The sequence below is a fragment of the Schistocerca serialis genome, chromosome 6, assembly GCF_023864345.2.
Source record: "Schistocerca serialis cubense isolate TAMUIC-IGC-003099 chromosome 6, iqSchSeri2.2, whole genome shotgun sequence".
Classification (NCBI taxonomy): domain Eukaryota; kingdom Metazoa; phylum Arthropoda; class Insecta; order Orthoptera; family Acrididae; genus Schistocerca; species Schistocerca serialis.
Genome location: NC_064643.1, coordinates 743846679 through 743864252, shown reverse-complemented (window position 1 = coordinate 743864252; position 17574 = coordinate 743846679). Strand labels below are relative to the sequence as shown.

Genomic DNA, 17574 nt, shown 5'->3' with positions numbered 1-17574 from the left:
GATTCCTATGAAGAAGTCGAAAATTGGGTGTCTGATTGTTTTGCTTCAAAAGACGAACATTTCTATTGGCGTGGTGTCCACAAATTGCCAGAAAGGTGATCAAAATGTATGGAAAGCAATGGTCAATACTTTGAATAAAATGTTTTTACTTTTCAATTCAAAATTAGTGTTTCATTTTCACAAAAAAAAACCACTCATTTCATACTGGTACACCATTCGGCAGACCTGGATGCTCACGCAGCAACGCGGCTAGCCAAGCCTGCAGTCTTAACTTCAGCGATCTGATGTGAACCGGTGCTAACACTGCAGCAAGGCCATTGACAGAAATTTTATATAAGCCAAGAAAATTATTTTACATCATTTAATACAGACATAACTACTACCAAAAACAAGCTGTATCTACTTCTGACATTGTGTTAGAGGAATGAAACAGAAAGGGGTGTTACACAGAAGAAGAATTATAAACACAAGCCATGTAACTCCAATTAATATATGTGGAAATAGAATAAAAGCCATGAAATACTTATTTTCGTAATTCAAAATAATTCTTAACAACTTGTCACTGACTTATAAAGGCCAGAGAACTCTTACTGTAATGTCCACAATGGATACCGTCCATATCCATGAGCAGATGTTTATGAAACTAATAAATAAATCTATAATCATACAGGGTGCAGCAGATGCAATGTCCACAGTTGATGTGTCAGTTCTAAATTTTTGAAGGGTTGATAAGAGATTAATGAAACAAAACAAATATTATTTATATTATTTATAAAAATCATAATTATACTGTATGATACAATTTTTCACTCACTTTTACATATAAGACCACTCTAGTACCAGCTATTCTTGATGAACTGTTGACACTGCCCACATAGTTGTCAGTTCAACATGCAGCTGTTTGTGACAACTAAGTTAAAAGATTGAACAATACACGAAATAAGAGAACAGCAACCACTCATATATAGTGGACTGTCATCTATAGTGGACTGATGTGTGGAACATTGAAACATGCAACAGAAAACTATTTTCACTAGCTTTCAAGTTTTTGCTCTTTTTCTAGTAAAAAGTACACACATCCACACATGCAACCACACACACACACACACTCTCAAATGTACACTCCTATGGCCATACTTTACTTAAAAAAGCACTGCACCACGATACAAACTGTGAGAAGCTAACAGGGACTCCGCATCAGGGCTCTGTACCCTTTACAATTGGTCATATGAGCACTGATAATTTGAGTGGTTTTGGATGCTGCTTGATTTTTTCTGAAGTAGTGGCTGGTAAAATTCAGAGTATCATGACAGACAAATCATGTCAATATTCCTAAGAATGAATGGACACACAATATTGTTAACAAAATTCAGCTGAGTGCACAGTGGGTATTGTATCTTTTGACTCCAGATTAGTACTCAAGGAAGGAAATTTCAAAATTATGTTTGGAAATCTGAAGGTTGTTTGACATTGTTACTTGACTCCTCAAAAAATGTTGATTGCTATTACACTTTGAAAACAGAATTGCAGTCAAAGCAGTATCCTGGTGCATGCGAGTTTCTCCAAAGCCAGATAGCATATTGGGTTCCTCCAGCAAACCCTATCAGCTGGCACAGTTTCAGCTTCCTCTCAGCTTGTGTCCCTGCACTGAATATCCTTTGCAAAGGTTCATCTCCAGGTGTTATCAGGTTTTTACTCTATTTCTGCAGCCATCCATTGGTTTCCACAACATCGCTGATTTTGGGAGTCTTCATCTTCCATGTGTAGAACATGCCCTGCAAGCTTCAGTCTTATTTCAGCAACTTTTCAGTATGCTGCATAGACTACTACTTTTCAGCACTTCAATTATCACACCCATGGTTTGAATGATGCTCTTAAAAATTTGCCTCATGTAACATTTGCAAAAAATATTGAGCCTGTGTGCTGATTTTACTGAGTCTTTCAGGTCTCTCATGTATTTTTGGCCATTGGTAGGATGCTAGAGGAGTACAGTGAAGGTTTGTGGACATATTTACAGACTCCATTTGCCATATGGGCCAGATTCATTGGAGATGGCATTCCTAGTTCTGCTGCAATGTCTGCATCTACATCCATGTTATTACAGATAAGACTATTGAGATATAGAAGTACGTCAATATATTGTACTACCTTCTGTTGCATTATAATGTGAATCGATACATTTCCATTTTTTATGCACGTTGTATCTGTCTTATTACCATTTATTTTTAGCCTAACAGAACTCGCCTTTCCATCCAGCTTGAGCATTAATTGTAAACTGTGTGGTGTTTCCATCAAAAGAATGTTGTCTGAAAAATCCATAAATGTAAGTCATGTTGAAGCAGTCCATCACTCTTGTTTCCATGATGAAATCTACGACTAATATGAAAAAATCAATCCTTATTTAAATTCCTCTCAAATTGCTACAGAAAGGCGTATTTCAATCTTCTGTTGTTAAACAGCAATGTTACAGGACGTTTTGTTTAGTGAGTTGAAGCAGAAGCAAACTGCAGGGAAAAATTATTGTTGCAAAGACAATGTGTTTACAAATTATCACAGTTCTTGAACTTGGCTTTGAAACAGTTTCAAACCCACTGTATCTCCCCCCCCCCCCCCCCCTCCTCAATTAACATCCATGCCATTTTTGCTCCTGTTTGCTAAAATGGTTTGTAGGGGCAGAGCAGTTTTAAGTATGTATTGTGAAGAAATATGAACTAATTCTTTCCTGAAGGAATAAAAAATTTGGGAACTCACAGCCTCAAACAGGGTGAACTCAGTTGAGATCCCTACCCCCCCCCCCCCCCCCAAAAAAAAAATTCTTTGCAGAATTTTTTAAATTTTGCAATGCTCTGTAATGGAGGTGGGGATTAGGAGGGGGAAGGCGTGTATATTAATGGGTCAAAGGTTTTTTAATAGGTCATATTTGTAACTGTTGTTGTTGTTGTGGTCTTCAGTCCTGAGACTGGTTTGATGCAGCTCTCCATGCTACTCTATCCTGTGCAAGCTTTTTCATCTCCCAGTACCTACTGCAACCTACATCCTTCTGAATCTGCTTAGTGTATTGATCTCTTGGTCTCCCCCTACGATTTTTACCCTCCACGCTGCCCTCCAATACTAAATTGGTGATCCCTTGATGCCTCAGAACATGTCCTACCAACCGATCCCTTCTTCTGGTCAAGTTGTGCCACAAACTTCTCTTCTCCCCAATCCTATTCAATACTTCCTCATTAGTTATGTGATCTACCCATTTAATCTTCAGCATTCTTCTGTAGCACCACATTTCGAAAGCTTCTATTCTCTTCTTGTCCAAACTATTTATCGTCCATGTTTCACTTCCATACATGGCTACACTCCATACGAATACTTTCAGAAATGACTTCCTGACACTTAAATCAATACTGGATGTTAACAAATTTCTCTTCTTCAGAAACGCTTTCCTTGCCATTGCCAGCCTACATTTTATATCCTCTCTACTTCGACCATCATCAGTTATTTTGCTCCCCAAATAGCAAAACTCTTTTACTACTTTAAGTGCCTCATTTCCTAATCTAATTCCCTCAGCATCACCCGACTTAATTAGACTACATTCCATTATCCTTGTTTTGCTTTTGTTGATGTTCATCTTATATCCTCCTTTCAAGACACTGTCCATTCCATTCAACTGCTCTTCCAAGTCCTTTGCTGTCTCTGACAGAATTACAATGTCATCGGCGAACCTCAAAGTTTTTACTTCTTCTCCATGAATTTTAATACCTACTCCGAATTTTTCTTTTGTTTCCTTTACTGCTTGCTCAATATACAGATTGAATAACATCGGGGAGAGGCTACAACCCTGTCTCACTCCCTTCCCAACTACTGCTTCCCTTTCGTGCCCTTCGACTCTTACAACTGCCATCTGGTTTCTGTACAAATTATAAATAGCCTTTCGCTCCCTGTATTTTACCCCTGCCACCTTTAGAATTTGAAAGAGAGTATTCCAGTCAACATTGTCAAAAGCTTTCTCTAAGTCTACAAAAGCTAGAAACGTAGGTTTGCCTTTTCTTAATCTTTCTTCTAAGATAAGTCGTAAGGTCAGTATTGCCTCACGTGTTCCAGTGTTTCTACGGAATCCAAACTGATCTTCCCCGAGGTTGGCTTCTACTAGTTTTTCCATTCGTCTGTAAAGAATTCGTGTTAGTATTTTGCAGCTGTGACTTATTAAGCTGATAGTTCGGTAATTTTCACATCTGTCAACACCTGCTTTCTTTGGGATTGGAATTATTATATTCTTCTTGAAGTCTGAGGGTATTTCACCTGTTTCATACATCTTGCTCACCAGATGGTAGAGTTTTGTCAGGACTGGCTCTCCCACGGCCGTCAGTAGTTCCAATGGAATATTGTCTACTCCGGGGGCTTTGTTTCGACTCAGGTCTTTCAGTGCTCTGTCAAACTCTTCACGCAGTATCATATCTCCCATTTCATCTTCATCTACATCCTCTTCCATTTCCATAATATTGTCCTGAAGTACATTGCCCTTGTATAGACCCTCTATATACTCCTTCCACCTTTCTGCTTTCCCTTCTTTGCTTAGAACTGGGTTGCCATCTGAGCTCTTGATATTCATACAAGTCGTTCTCTTATCTCCAAAGGTCTCTTTAATTTTCCTGTAGGCGGTATCTATCTTACCCCTAGTGAGATAGGCCTCTACATCCTTACATTTGTCCTCTAGCCATGCCTGCTTAGCCATTTTGCACTTCCTGTCGATCTCATTTTTGAGACGTTTGTATACCTTTTTGCCTGTTTCACTTACTGCATTTTTATATTTTCTCCTTTCATCAATTAAATTCAATATTTCTTCTGTTACCCAAGGATTTCTACTAGCCCTCGTCTTTTTACCTACTTGATCCTCTGCTGCCTTCACTACTTCATCCCTGAAAGCTACCCATTCTTCTTTGTAACTACACATGCTTAAATATTTCATGCCTAATCATTTCCCCTCTTTCCTAGTCCATTCATAAATACTGCATGGAAAGAACTACTGTTGGTAAGGCTTTGTATGAGTTTGAATCTCTTCAACTTTCTCAGCATGATAATTTTGCAACATATGTAAGAGGGGCAGTTGTAAGATTGTCTTACACCTCTTCAAACATATGGTCACCGAGTTTCCACAGTAAACCTCTCTTGCAACGTCTGCCACTACAGTTTGATGAGCATTCCATGATGCTTTCCTTTGGAGCCTCTCTAATTCTACTATTAATTCTATGTGGCAAGGGACCCAGACAGATGAGCAATATTCAACATACAGACCAAACAAAAGATTTGTAAGCTTACAGTTTTGTGAATAAATTACATTTCCTCGGGGGTTTTCATCTGGCATCTACTTTTCTCCACCACTAGCTTCACATGATGATTACATTTCAGATGAATACCTCTCAATATTTTACAACTATTACTGTTTCCACTGATTGTTGCCCAATAGTGTAATCAAATAATAATGAGCTTTTCATCATATTTATGCACAAAGTGTTACATTTATTTACGTTGAGTGACAACACTCAACTGCCAGTTCCTTTACAAAGGACCAATCCGTTCTATTTTGCTACAATTTTCTGGCATTATAATTTTTCAATATACAACAGTATTATCTGCAACAATCCCAGAGAACTCCTGGCACTACCAATTGGATCAATTAAATATACCACAAAAAGTAAAAGCCATGCAATGCTCACTTAAGGTATGCCAGAAGTTACTTCCACATGTTACAATTTCATCCCCATCAAAAACAGCGCGTTGAATTCTATTTGCTAGAAAGTCTGTAATTTTACCATAATGCTAGTCTGGATGTTAAGCTTCAACAATTGCCGTAATTGAGAGCAAAGAAAAAGAGAGAGAATACTATTAATGCTGGCAGAAAATTAATTTTTTGGCATCCTTGTTTTTCTTGGTATTTATTTACCTTTGAAATATGGGAATTATGTTTCCAAATGTGCACATGAGCACTTTGAGTAAGGAGACAAATCAATTTACATTATGGAAGGCTCTAGCTGAAACACGTATTCTTTCAGAGTTAATTAAAAACAATATAAAGGTAATACAGGGTCTTTGGAAATTTCCGTTAAAAAGTTCTAGAACTTGTGGAGAGGAGAGAGTATATAATATTTTGAATAGGAACCCATGTCCGAAAACCTATCGCTTTCATTCTATGATGATTTCAATTCAGTTGTTTAACTCATCCATTTATGCTTGAGGTGTGACAATACAGTTATTACGTAACAATTCGAAAGGAAACTTTATATGAGTACTGGCTTGTTAGTGGATGGCCTCCAGTGCTGATACGATATTTTGCATTTGGTTATCTGATCTGACTCGTCTCCACTCCAAATTTCAATGTAGCCAACCTTCACCAAAGTTATCCCTCAGTCAAGATGGGATCTATTGGTGGCTGAAGAATACATTCCTCCGGTGGGTGGTCAGTAACGGTAACATAGCATGATTCTCCATTGACAGCACTGAGGTGAGGTTCCTGACTGCTTCAGTTGTCCCTACATAGATGCCCATGAGGATGTGTTCTGGCACATCAAGGCAATAGGTGAGCTTTCCTTGTCCACTTGTAATGATTATGTCTGCCACTAATATATAGATTTGTTTTGTGAGCTTGAGTATCTGTTAGTACTTCACTGGAGCTTCACATTTAAACTAAGTTTCTGGATTGTTGACTAGAATTCATCTCATTTAAGATTGTTGGAAGTGTGTTCAATGGTACACTATTGCCAAGAGCAATGTTGTACAAACTTGATAGAGTACCTTTGTCAATTCTGGAGCTCCAATCTCCCACAGTCTATCACTGCTCGCAATGTAAATAAGCTGTGGAATGAGTGGCTGGAACTTCTGATACTGATTGAGATTAAACGAGGCACATCTGAAAGAGATCTTGGCCAGGGTACAAGATGGGCTTCACCCTACTGCCTTTTCCAGGTGCGCACAGAAATGCCCTGTTGTTTGTCTTCTTGTAGTGCAATAGAAACTGAAAATTCTTTTCTCTTTCTTTGCAGTAGCATATAAAATCTCTGGTCATCCACAAGGGAGACACTCTCATTTTGTCCTCCATTCTACGAATGTCCATTTTTCTGTGTGGTTACACAATTGGTAAGGGAGCAACTTGCATCTTTACCATGTAGAAACTCTGAAACTGTCCGACTGTTGTGGCACTTGTCTGGGATTTCCAGGTTTTCTTTTCTTGGTGTCAGCTTTTCTTTTAGGCAGCAGTGTCAATGATCAATGAACCTCTTTCAAAATTAATGATGCTACTTCCCTCTGGTTGGGTTCAACAGTCAATGCTGCTATGTCACCTATTTGGTTTGACATTATAAGGCATCATGGATTCACATAACTCTTTTCTTAAAAACGGCATTCGCCACAATAGTGACAGAAATTGCTGATAGTGCTCAATGACTGGCACAACATCCTGAAGTCTGTCAAATGTCTTTTGGTGTACTCTTTTGTGACGCACTGCATCGATGTGCTGACACCACCTGATAAAATCCTCTCGTGAGGTGACATCTTTCAAAATAAGCCACAGACAGACATCTTCAGCCATGGTCACATTAAGTGTGATACCTTATCGGCTTCAAAGCACTCTTTCTAGGTGGCTGTGTTGTCCCTCAATGGCACTGACTATGTTCTTCAATTGTTCCTCTGCTATGTGGATCTGCTGCTAGCTGAAACCCAACATTTTCTTAATTTCCACCTGAAATTTGTTCCAGCTCTTTATCTCTTCCTTAATGCACTTGAAACACTGCTGGGATGCACCGTCAAAGTCAAAATAGCTGCTAACAAGACACACACGTAATCCTGCTTCTACTGAGACATTAAATAATGTTCCAATAAATTACTATATTTATTTAATAAGTCCCAGAATGTTCCAGAAATCAGAAATGTTAAATCACAAAAATTCCCTGAGTCAGGAATTAGACTGTTGACTAAAATATCACACCCTAGCGACTATAACTGCTCCACAATGGTGTATGTATGATGCACAGCATATGGCAAAATATTCCTATTTTATTTATCACAGTTTTTATTCCATTCCATTTCAGCTCTCTTCTTAGTTTAGTCACCCCTCACATCTTGCTATTTCTTTCAGGTTTAGTTCTCATCCGTACCAAATGGAGACCAGCAGCTCGTCGTTACTAATACTGTGGTAACTTTATCGGAGCTTTTAATAGTTTTAATGTGTAAAAATTTTCTTATGGCTCATCTCCGTTTCTCTCATGAGACTTAAGCAATATTTTCTTCCCTTATGCACCATTTTAGCAACTGTTTTTCCTGTTTTCAATCTTTTCCATTTCTCCTGATAAAGGAATTTTATCACAAGTATTAACAATAATCATTCTTACTTTTGATTTTCAGAAAATTGTATACCAAGTACAATCTTACCATCGTGTTAAGCTTTGTGGTTCACTTGCATTCAGCAAGGACAAAAAAGAGGATAGGAAGAGATACAATGTTCATAAAACTATATAGATCCACCAAATAATGCAAGTACAGGCACTACAGTACAGCTAACAACAACAGGAAGATGCGGACATTTTCAAATTCAAATACAGGGTTTTTCACTATTCCTATAACAGGCTTTGAGGGTTGTAGAGGGGACTTCATAGCTATAGTTTTCTAAATCAGACAAAGTCCATGTACAGGCCTGCAACTATTATGAATACAATTATTGGAAAGAATTTAAAAAGGCTGTTTGATTGCTCAAAAGCAGTTGCTGGTTTTCTCTAAACTTATTTATTAATTCTCACGATGTGTTTCAGGATTAGCCCATCATCTGACGACCTACACTCCTGGAAATGGAAAAAAGAACACATTGACACCGGTGTGTCAGACCCACCATACTTGCTCCGGACACTGCGAGAGGGCTGTACAAGCAATGATCACACGCATGGCACAGCGGACACACCAGGAACCGCGGTGTTGGCCGTCGAATGGCGCTAGCTGCGCAGCATTTGTGAACCGCCGCCGTCAGTGTCAGCCAGTTTGCCGTGGCATACAGAGCTCCATCGCAGTCTTTAACACTGGTAGCATGCCGCGACAGCGTGGACGTGAACCGTATGTGCAGTTGACGGACTTTGAGCGAGGGCGTATAGTGGGCATGCGGGAGGCCGGGTGGACGTACCGCCGAATTGCTCAATACGTGGGGTGTGAGGTCTCCACAGTACATCGATGTTGTCGCCAGTGGTCGGCGGAAGGTGCACGTGCCCGTCGACCTAGGACCGGACCGCAGCGACGCACGGATGCACGCCAAGACCGTAGGATCCTACGCAGTGCCGTAGGGGACCGCACCGCCACTTCCCAGCAAATTAGGGACACTGTTGCTCCTGGGGTATCGGCGAGGACCATTCGCAACCGTCTCCATGAAGCTGGGCTACGGTCCCGCACACCGTTAGGCCGTCTTCCGCTCACGCCCCAACATCGTGCAGCCCGCCTCCAGTGGTGTCGCGACAGGCGTGAATGGAGGGACGAATGGAGACGTGTCGTCTTCAGCGATGAGAGTCGCTTCTGCCTTGGTGCCAATGATGGTCGTATGCGTGTTTGGCGCCGTGCAGGTGAGCGCCACAATCAGGACTGCATACGACCGAGGCACACAGGGCCAACACCCGGCATCATGGTGTGGGGAGCGATCTCCTACACTGGCCGTACACCACTGGTGATCGTCGAGGGGACACTGAATAGTGCACGGTACGTCCAAACCGTCATCGAACCCATCGTTCTACCATTCCTAGACCGGCAAGGGAACTTGCTGTTCCAACAGGACAATGCACGTCCGCATGTATCCCGTGCCACCCAACATGCTCTAGAAGGTGTAAGTCAACTACCCTGGCCAGCAAGATCTCCAGATCTGTCCCCCATTGAGCATGTTTGGGACTGGATGAAGCGTCGTCTCACGCGGTCTGCACGTCCAGCACGAACGCTGGTCCAACTGAGGCGCCAGGTGGAAATGGCATGGCAAGCCGTTCCACAGGACTACATCCAGCATCTCTACGATCGTCTCCATGGGAGAATAGCAGCCTGCATTGCTGCGAAAGGTGGATATACACTGTACTAGTGCCGACATTGTGCATGCTCTGTTGCCTGTGTCTATGTGCCTGTGGTTCTGTCAGTGTGATCATGTGATGTATCTGACCCCAGGAATGTGTCAATAAAGTTTCCCCTTCCTGGGACAATGAATTCACGGTGTTCTTATTTCAATTTCCAGGAGTGTATTACGAACAGACAAAATTATCAAACGTTATGTTACAAATTTTACAGAAACGCTAATTTCTTATAAAAGTCAGTTCTAAAAGAACAGTATTTAAGAACAAAACACTTTTTGATACAGAGATGCATACAAGTACAAATGACTTTCATGTAGATTTCAAATACCGCCTTTGCTAATATACTAATATATAGTATAACAGGTAGCACCACTAATTGCACAGTTCAACCCTAACTGTTGAAATACCCAACAAGCAATGACCAGCACCACCATGTGAGTTGAGAGGAAGGCTTAGTGACACTAAGTGGTGTAACTGAGTTGATGCAAGTTTAAAGAGTGCCACAGAGATTTGTGACCAATGTAAGCATTACAATTAAATTTTTAAGAGGCAGTTGCCTAAAGTGTGTGTTGATACATAAAACATTTTAAAATTACTTGCTCACCCATGGGCAAAAATTCTATCTTACTTATAAAAATTCAAGTGGCACATTATCATAAAAGTAGTGTGTAAAAATCTTAACAAGGCTTTTTGTTTGTATACAGAAGTAAAATCGTCGAGATATGAAATATGTTACAGTGCAAACTGGTTATGTAACTTAGCACAGAAACACATTTTCATTTTTATCACAAAGTGGAAGTTCTTGGGTTGTTGCTCATCCAACCAAGTACAAATACGTAAAACATTAGATGAAATTCAAACTTCACAAATGAAAGATTACAATTCAATTTTTACAACTGACGAAATACTGAGGTTCAAATGGCTCTGAGCACTATGGGACTTAACAGCTATGGTCATCAGTCCCCTGGAGCTTAGAACTACTTAAACCTAACTAACCTAAGGACACCACACAACACCCAGTCATCATGAGGCAGAGAAAATCCCTGACCCAGCCGGGAATCGAACTCGGGTGCGGGAAGCGAGAACGCTACCGCACGACCACGAGCTGCGGACGAAATACTGAGGGCTCATCAATCTGATCTAGTGCAAAATTGGTGTAAAATTTATTAAAAAATGGTTCAAATGGCTCTGAGCACTATGGGACTTAACATGTGAGGTCATCAGTCTCCTAGACTTAGAACTAATTAAACCTAACCAACCTAAGGACATCACACACAGCCACACCCGAGGCAGAATTTGAACCCGCAACCGTACAGCAGCGTGGTTCCAGACTGAAGTGCTTACAACTGCTTGGCAACAGTGGCCAGATAAAATTCACTAGAGGAAGTTATATTTTCACAAATGAAAGGTTATCAATGGCATAGATAATGGTACAAGCAGGAAAGGGATACTGTATTATTTTTTATTTCGATGGAAGAACAGTCTGTATTAAAAACTTATGGTTGCTCATTGTCTGCTCGTTAATCAAAAGGGTAGAGTTAGAGTGGTTATTGACGTAAATGTCCATTTCTTCAAGTACATCCAAATTATTACCCTTATTTTCATTTTGCAATATTGATAAACAATTCCCAATAGAAACTAGATGATGATTCTATTCCCTTGCATGGTATCCCAGGGCACTATCATTACTTCTGTATCCATGCTCCCTGAAATATGTTTCGAATTCCCTTTCCGTTTGGCCAATGTAGTAACATTCTCAGGATCCACATTTGTTCCTGTACATCCCAGCATCACAAAACTTATTTTTTTGGGGCTTCCAAACGATGTCACATGATCTGCCCTAGTTAGTTATTGGTTTGGAAACGGACCTATATTGAATTTTTTTGCGATTTTGTACAATAATGGACCATGGTAAGACAAGGTAATATGTCTAACGTTTTCCTTATTTGTTATTTTGCTTCTTTTTATTTTCCTGAATATTTTTTTCTCACTTATATTCCTAATATCTTTTTCATTGAAACCATTTCCCAAACCTATATGAATTATTGTTTACATTTCCTTACTTCTTTCCACACTGCCCATCCCAAGACATAGCTAGCCTGTGGAAAATGAAATTAAAGATAGCTTTTTTTTAATGAGAGTCAGGGCGTAGTACTTACACTGGCCATGAATATGTGTGGTGCTCTTTAAACATGCATCAACACAGTTCCGCCACCTAGAATGACCGACCCTTTCTCCCAGCACACACAGTGGCACTGGTCATTCCTTGTTTGGTATTTCAACAGTTAGGGTCAAACTGCACAATTAATGGTGCTACCTATTATTCTGTGTGTCAGTAATGACAATATTTCTAAAATGGTACGTGTTTCTGCATCAAAAAGCATTCTGTTCTTGAATATTGTTCGTTTAGAACTGACTTTTATATGAAATTAGTGTTTCTGTAAAATTTGGAAACGTAACATCTGTTTATAACAGTTCATCAGCAAATGGGTTAACTCAAACAGCATCATGACAGTTAATAACAAATTCAGAGAAAGGCAGTGACTGTTTTTAAGCAACCACATAGCCTTTTTAAATACTTTCCAAGAACTAGATACAGTTTTGATAAGGCACCCATGTCTGGGATGTTCCGCTTGGATGTAAAGTAAGTCTGAAGACTGGATCAGTTTCAAATCTCCCACTTCATGGTGCACCACAACTGAGACAATGAGCTCTGACTTGGGTGTTCCACAAGAGCCTCCAGCATTGGCAACATTTTGAGCACTTGTCATCAGGTTCTATTCTACATGATAAAGGATGCCTTCTGCAAGATTAAGAGTGCAGCGTGTCTGGAGTATCACAGTCAACCACGCTAGTTTAACTGTACTGGTTTCTTGCAGCCATTGTTGTAGTCAGACAAAAACTGTATGTGATGTCACAATTACAAAAGAATCTGATAATGGTGCCTTCTTCTCAGTTTTTGTATGTGCTGCAAAGGAGGAGATCTAAAAGTGGTCCAACATTCAAACTCATTTTGTATCCAAATGGTACACTGCCAGACTTGGGTTCCTTATCAAAACTTTATCTACTGAGTCCCTTCTAAAACTGCTAGTAGCCTGTAAAAGGAATTGTGGAACATCTTGCATACACAAAAATTAACAGGTAGGGTTTATAAGTTATCTACTGTGCATCACTAAAATGTGCTGAACACATGACAACTTTTTTGTTTTTTACAGTTTCGACTCTTGGACATGACTGATGGAATTAAATACATGCTACTGTTACAAACAAATAACTAGGTGTTGCAAGAAAAAATGCCAGGCCACCAATGGACAGCAAAAACTACCAGCTACGACAAGGGAGACTAGTTTGCTTAATCGTGTATGGATCTTGAAAGAACAAAAAAAATTTAGAAAGTATTTCTTGCAGAAACATTTGAATATAGAGAATCATGCGTAAGTCTACATAGATGTGTAACCTTTATTTTGATGGAATTTTGATGAGCAGCTTCACAGCCCTACGACACAAAAGGAACCACTGTCAATATGACACAAAAGGAACCACTGTCAATAAGAAAAAATGACAAAGTTATATATTCTTAAAAAATTTTGTAAAAAGTAGCACAAATACACAGCCAGAAAAAAAATTAGTACACCCTTTTAGAGGTTTCCAATTCAATCAAGATTTATGGTTGCAACATTACATATAAATTACAAGATATGATTACATTTACAGACCAACAGCACAAGTGGTTCTAAGGTACCAGATTTTGACCCATGCCGTAAAACCCCTATTAGTTACGTGGAGCAGCCCCCTTGGGCAGCAAAAGCAGGTGCCGACTCTGGCACCCAATGAATCACACAGATGGTGAATACTGTCCTGGGGTACATTACGTCATGCCTGTAAGACTTCTTCAAATAGTTCTGTAAGAGTTGTCAGTTGTTGAGTTGCATGAGTCACTTCTTGTCCCATCATGTCCCAGAAGTACTTGATTGGTGACAAGTCCAGAGATTGTGCTGGTCAGGGAAGCTGCTGCATGTTTTGCAGAGCACGTTGCATCTCACAGGCAGAACTATCCTACTGGAATAACACATCACCTTCCTGTTGCAAGAATGGCAAAAGAACAAGTGTAACAACATTCTGCACAAACCAAGCTCCCTTGCAGAAACAGTAAAGATGAATAGAAGTTCTAATCTATTGCACCCCAGACCATAAGGCACAGGGTGGAGCCACTGTATTGGCATCTGTGCTGCGTGGATGACCAGAACCTTGTCTACCGGTGTGAGAATATTCACATGACCATTGAAACCAGCATCACTGCACGACTGACACACCAACTCATGTTGTAATCCTCTGAAAGTGGCATCCCGTCACTTGAAAGGCCACATTTTGACCCGTTTCAAACTCGCTCAGTTGGCTGTAGGAAGCATGAGTGTGTCTCCGTGGCATGGTTGCCTGCTTATTTCACATGTTTGCACCACACTGAGGCTTCTGGCTGTGAACATTCCCTATTAAAGGTTAGATACAGATAGTGCTCTGGTAGCTATGCACTATGCTATCCATCAGTCGACAATGCTGAAACTGTTATCAGTACATCTCCTATACCACAGGTGGCATATGCCATTATCAGATCAAAATTGACATTGTTTTCTCAGGGTTTTTTTTTTAAATACAGTGTATGTATTAATCACTTTCAAAGCAACACAAAAATACTTTTTTTTTTTGATAAAATCAATCTCAGCAAACTATCTGCTTCTGCACTGACCAAATAATATTTGTTCCTGTAATGCTTATTTAGATAACCACTCTGACTCTCATCACCTTCAGCAACCTCACACCATTTTGCCAGTGCCTTCTTACGCAAGAAAAACTGACAGATATCTCATTTCAGAAGCACCTCTGCATCATCAGCGTGTTTCCTCAACCATTTTCACTTTCTACAGATTTTACTTTTTTCCTCTGCAAACCAAATCTACAAAATATTTTGGTCCATCTGTATGCCATACCTAGCCCAAAACATGATATTCTTGCTGAAGATTCATTTGCAAGGCTGTCCCACACACCCTCCCAGCACTTTTTATTCCATTCCCATCACAAGCATGCCTTACCTGATCAGAGGAAGTGCCACTGATGTAAAAACCAACATCATGTATCAATTCCTACAGCACAGCCTTCTGTGCGGGCTAAATCCAAATATATGCCCACTGCTAAACTGGGGCCAACAGCAAATTGACTGGAGACTTCCCCAGAGCACAGTATACTTTGCTTCAACACCTACTTCACAAATCCAACAATATCAAACCACCTCCACCCGCAAATAACATCTTTTCTGCATTGTGTAAATGGAAACAGTCCTTACAACAAATCCTTCACTTCTATGATCCTGCAGTCCTCCTGGCATCAATGTTCACTAGCCCCTGTCCCACAACATCCTCCTCCACTCCTATCTCTGTGCCTACCTTCCTCCTCTCCCTTCACCAAACTTCATTTCAGTTTGATCTAACTCTAAGCCATACAATTCTTTCTCTGATCATGTTCAGATGAACACCTGGAAGCACGCCGTTAATCAACCACACTGAGAATAGCATTTGATGACCTCCTCCTGTGAAGTCCTAACATGGACAGCTTCATCCATTATTTTCAAATGTGTGACGATCAGAATACAGGATGGTTATAAATTACTGGAGAGTTTTGTAATGCTGTATTTTCACAAACAAGGGACTTAAATACACCTTATAATAGATGGATTTTCAAGTATCAATAAGGGTATCTGCTTCCACATGGAATTTCATAATGAACACTTATTTTTGGTTACTGAAGAACCTGGCAGAATTTCCAACAAATTCATATTGAAGTATGCTTAGATATGACATAATGAGTGTTCAGTAGCAGATGACAATTTGGGCATCATACTGGTATTGCAAAGCAAGTTCAAAAATTGTTTAAACAATTTCACAAAATAGGATGCATATGCCACCAAACAAAACAGAATGAGCTGACAGCCCAAGTGTAAATGACAATACAATATGTGAAACGTACCTACAGAGATGAAATCAGTGCACAGAGCTAAGCAACAGTTGCACTTACCAATGTCTACAGTAATGTTGACTGCAAATTGTACACACATTGTAGTGTAATGATCTCAAAGAGGACAGAATGTATTTTATGGTCATTACCATGAGCTTGGACACTGTCAGCATATATAATGGCAAATAATTACGCTGCAGGCATCAGGAAATACTTGAATCAATACCTACAAGGCACAAGGGCAGGTTGCACAATTCCTGCAGATATCGCTTCTTGCATGTGGTCACCTCATACCACAGATCTCTCAGTGAATTCTTTCTGCACAATTTATGCATGGGCAAACTATCTGTCCCTCAATTTCTAGTAGTGTTACCACAAATGAGAAATTGCACTGCCTCATTCATTGAGGACATTATGGTAGTATCTCACACAAGTAAATTTAAGATGGGTGTAAAAATTATACAGGGAACAACAGGAAGTAATACAAACAATAGAAGAAATAAAGGTATCAAATCACTGCACAAGACTCAGCAGGAAACAAGTTCATCCAGCACATCATTTTCCAGGCTCATCACACAAACATATCCCACTTTACCAAAAGCAGAGCCAACCATGAAAGCGATACTGTACACCAACTCAGTTCGTACACAGTCTTTTATGTGGGCATGACGACTAACCAGCTGCTCCTCCCACTCCACCTCCATCCCCCCCTCCCCTCCCCCCCCCCCCCCAAAAAAAAATTAAAATCAATAGGCACCACCTAACCATGGCCAAGAGCAAAGTTGACAAACAATGACATATCATGCTGCTCAGATAAGCACTGATGACAACCTGCTCAACTCCGATGGCTGCTTCATAATGTGTCATCTGGATCCTCCACGAAACCACTGTCTCTGAAATGAATGGCTATTCTCCTCACAACACATTCTTTGATCCTGCAATCCTCATGACTTCTATCTGCACTAGCCTTATCCCACACTCACTTCCAACACTTCCAATCTTGACCCCATGCAACCCCCTACACCCCATTAATCTACACTAACACTCTTCTCTGTGTGGCCTTCGTCTCCCTGAGAAAGAGAGAGTGAATTTCAGATATTTGGCCTCTGTCATCTTGACATTATTGTTGCATTCTTGAATACAGTAGAGCGTTGATTATCTGAAGTAATTGGGGGACATGGGTGTTCGGAAAACTGGTTTTTCGGATAATCGAACTGTGCATGTTTATTTGCCAAAAAGAAGTACTGTACAGTAAATTTATTCATAAAAACAGGCATCTCTTTTAGTATTACAAAGTAACATACAATGGCAACTTCAGTAGAAATATATAGTATGTGGCACAGTTTATTAAACAAAAATATATACATATTATATACGCATTTTGCATGAACAATACACACAGTATACAAAATTAACGTTTAAAAAAAATCCTTTATTTTGGTCTGTCTAAGCAAGCCTACACGCTTACGAGCAGCTAAGCCATGTATTTTTTTCATTA

At 40.0% G+C, this 17574-nt stretch overlaps 1 protein-coding gene across 2 annotated transcripts in view; it reads right to left on the bottom strand.

The window, feature by feature from the left end:
- The window catches only part of LOC126484070 (PX domain-containing protein kinase-like protein), a 132905-nt gene that overhangs the window by 14653 nt on the left and 100678 nt on the right, over positions 1–17574 (bottom strand). Inside the window, exon 10 of one of the 2 annotated variants that reach the window (XM_050107440.1) lies at positions 13528–13566. The exons of the other annotated variant lie outside the window; for it this stretch is intronic. Coding sequence (XP_049963397.1) covers positions 13559–13566 — 8 coding nt within the window. The 3' untranslated portion in view covers positions 13528–13558. The remainder of the gene's footprint in view (positions 1–13527; positions 13567–17574) is intronic. 2 annotated transcript variants of the gene reach the window in all.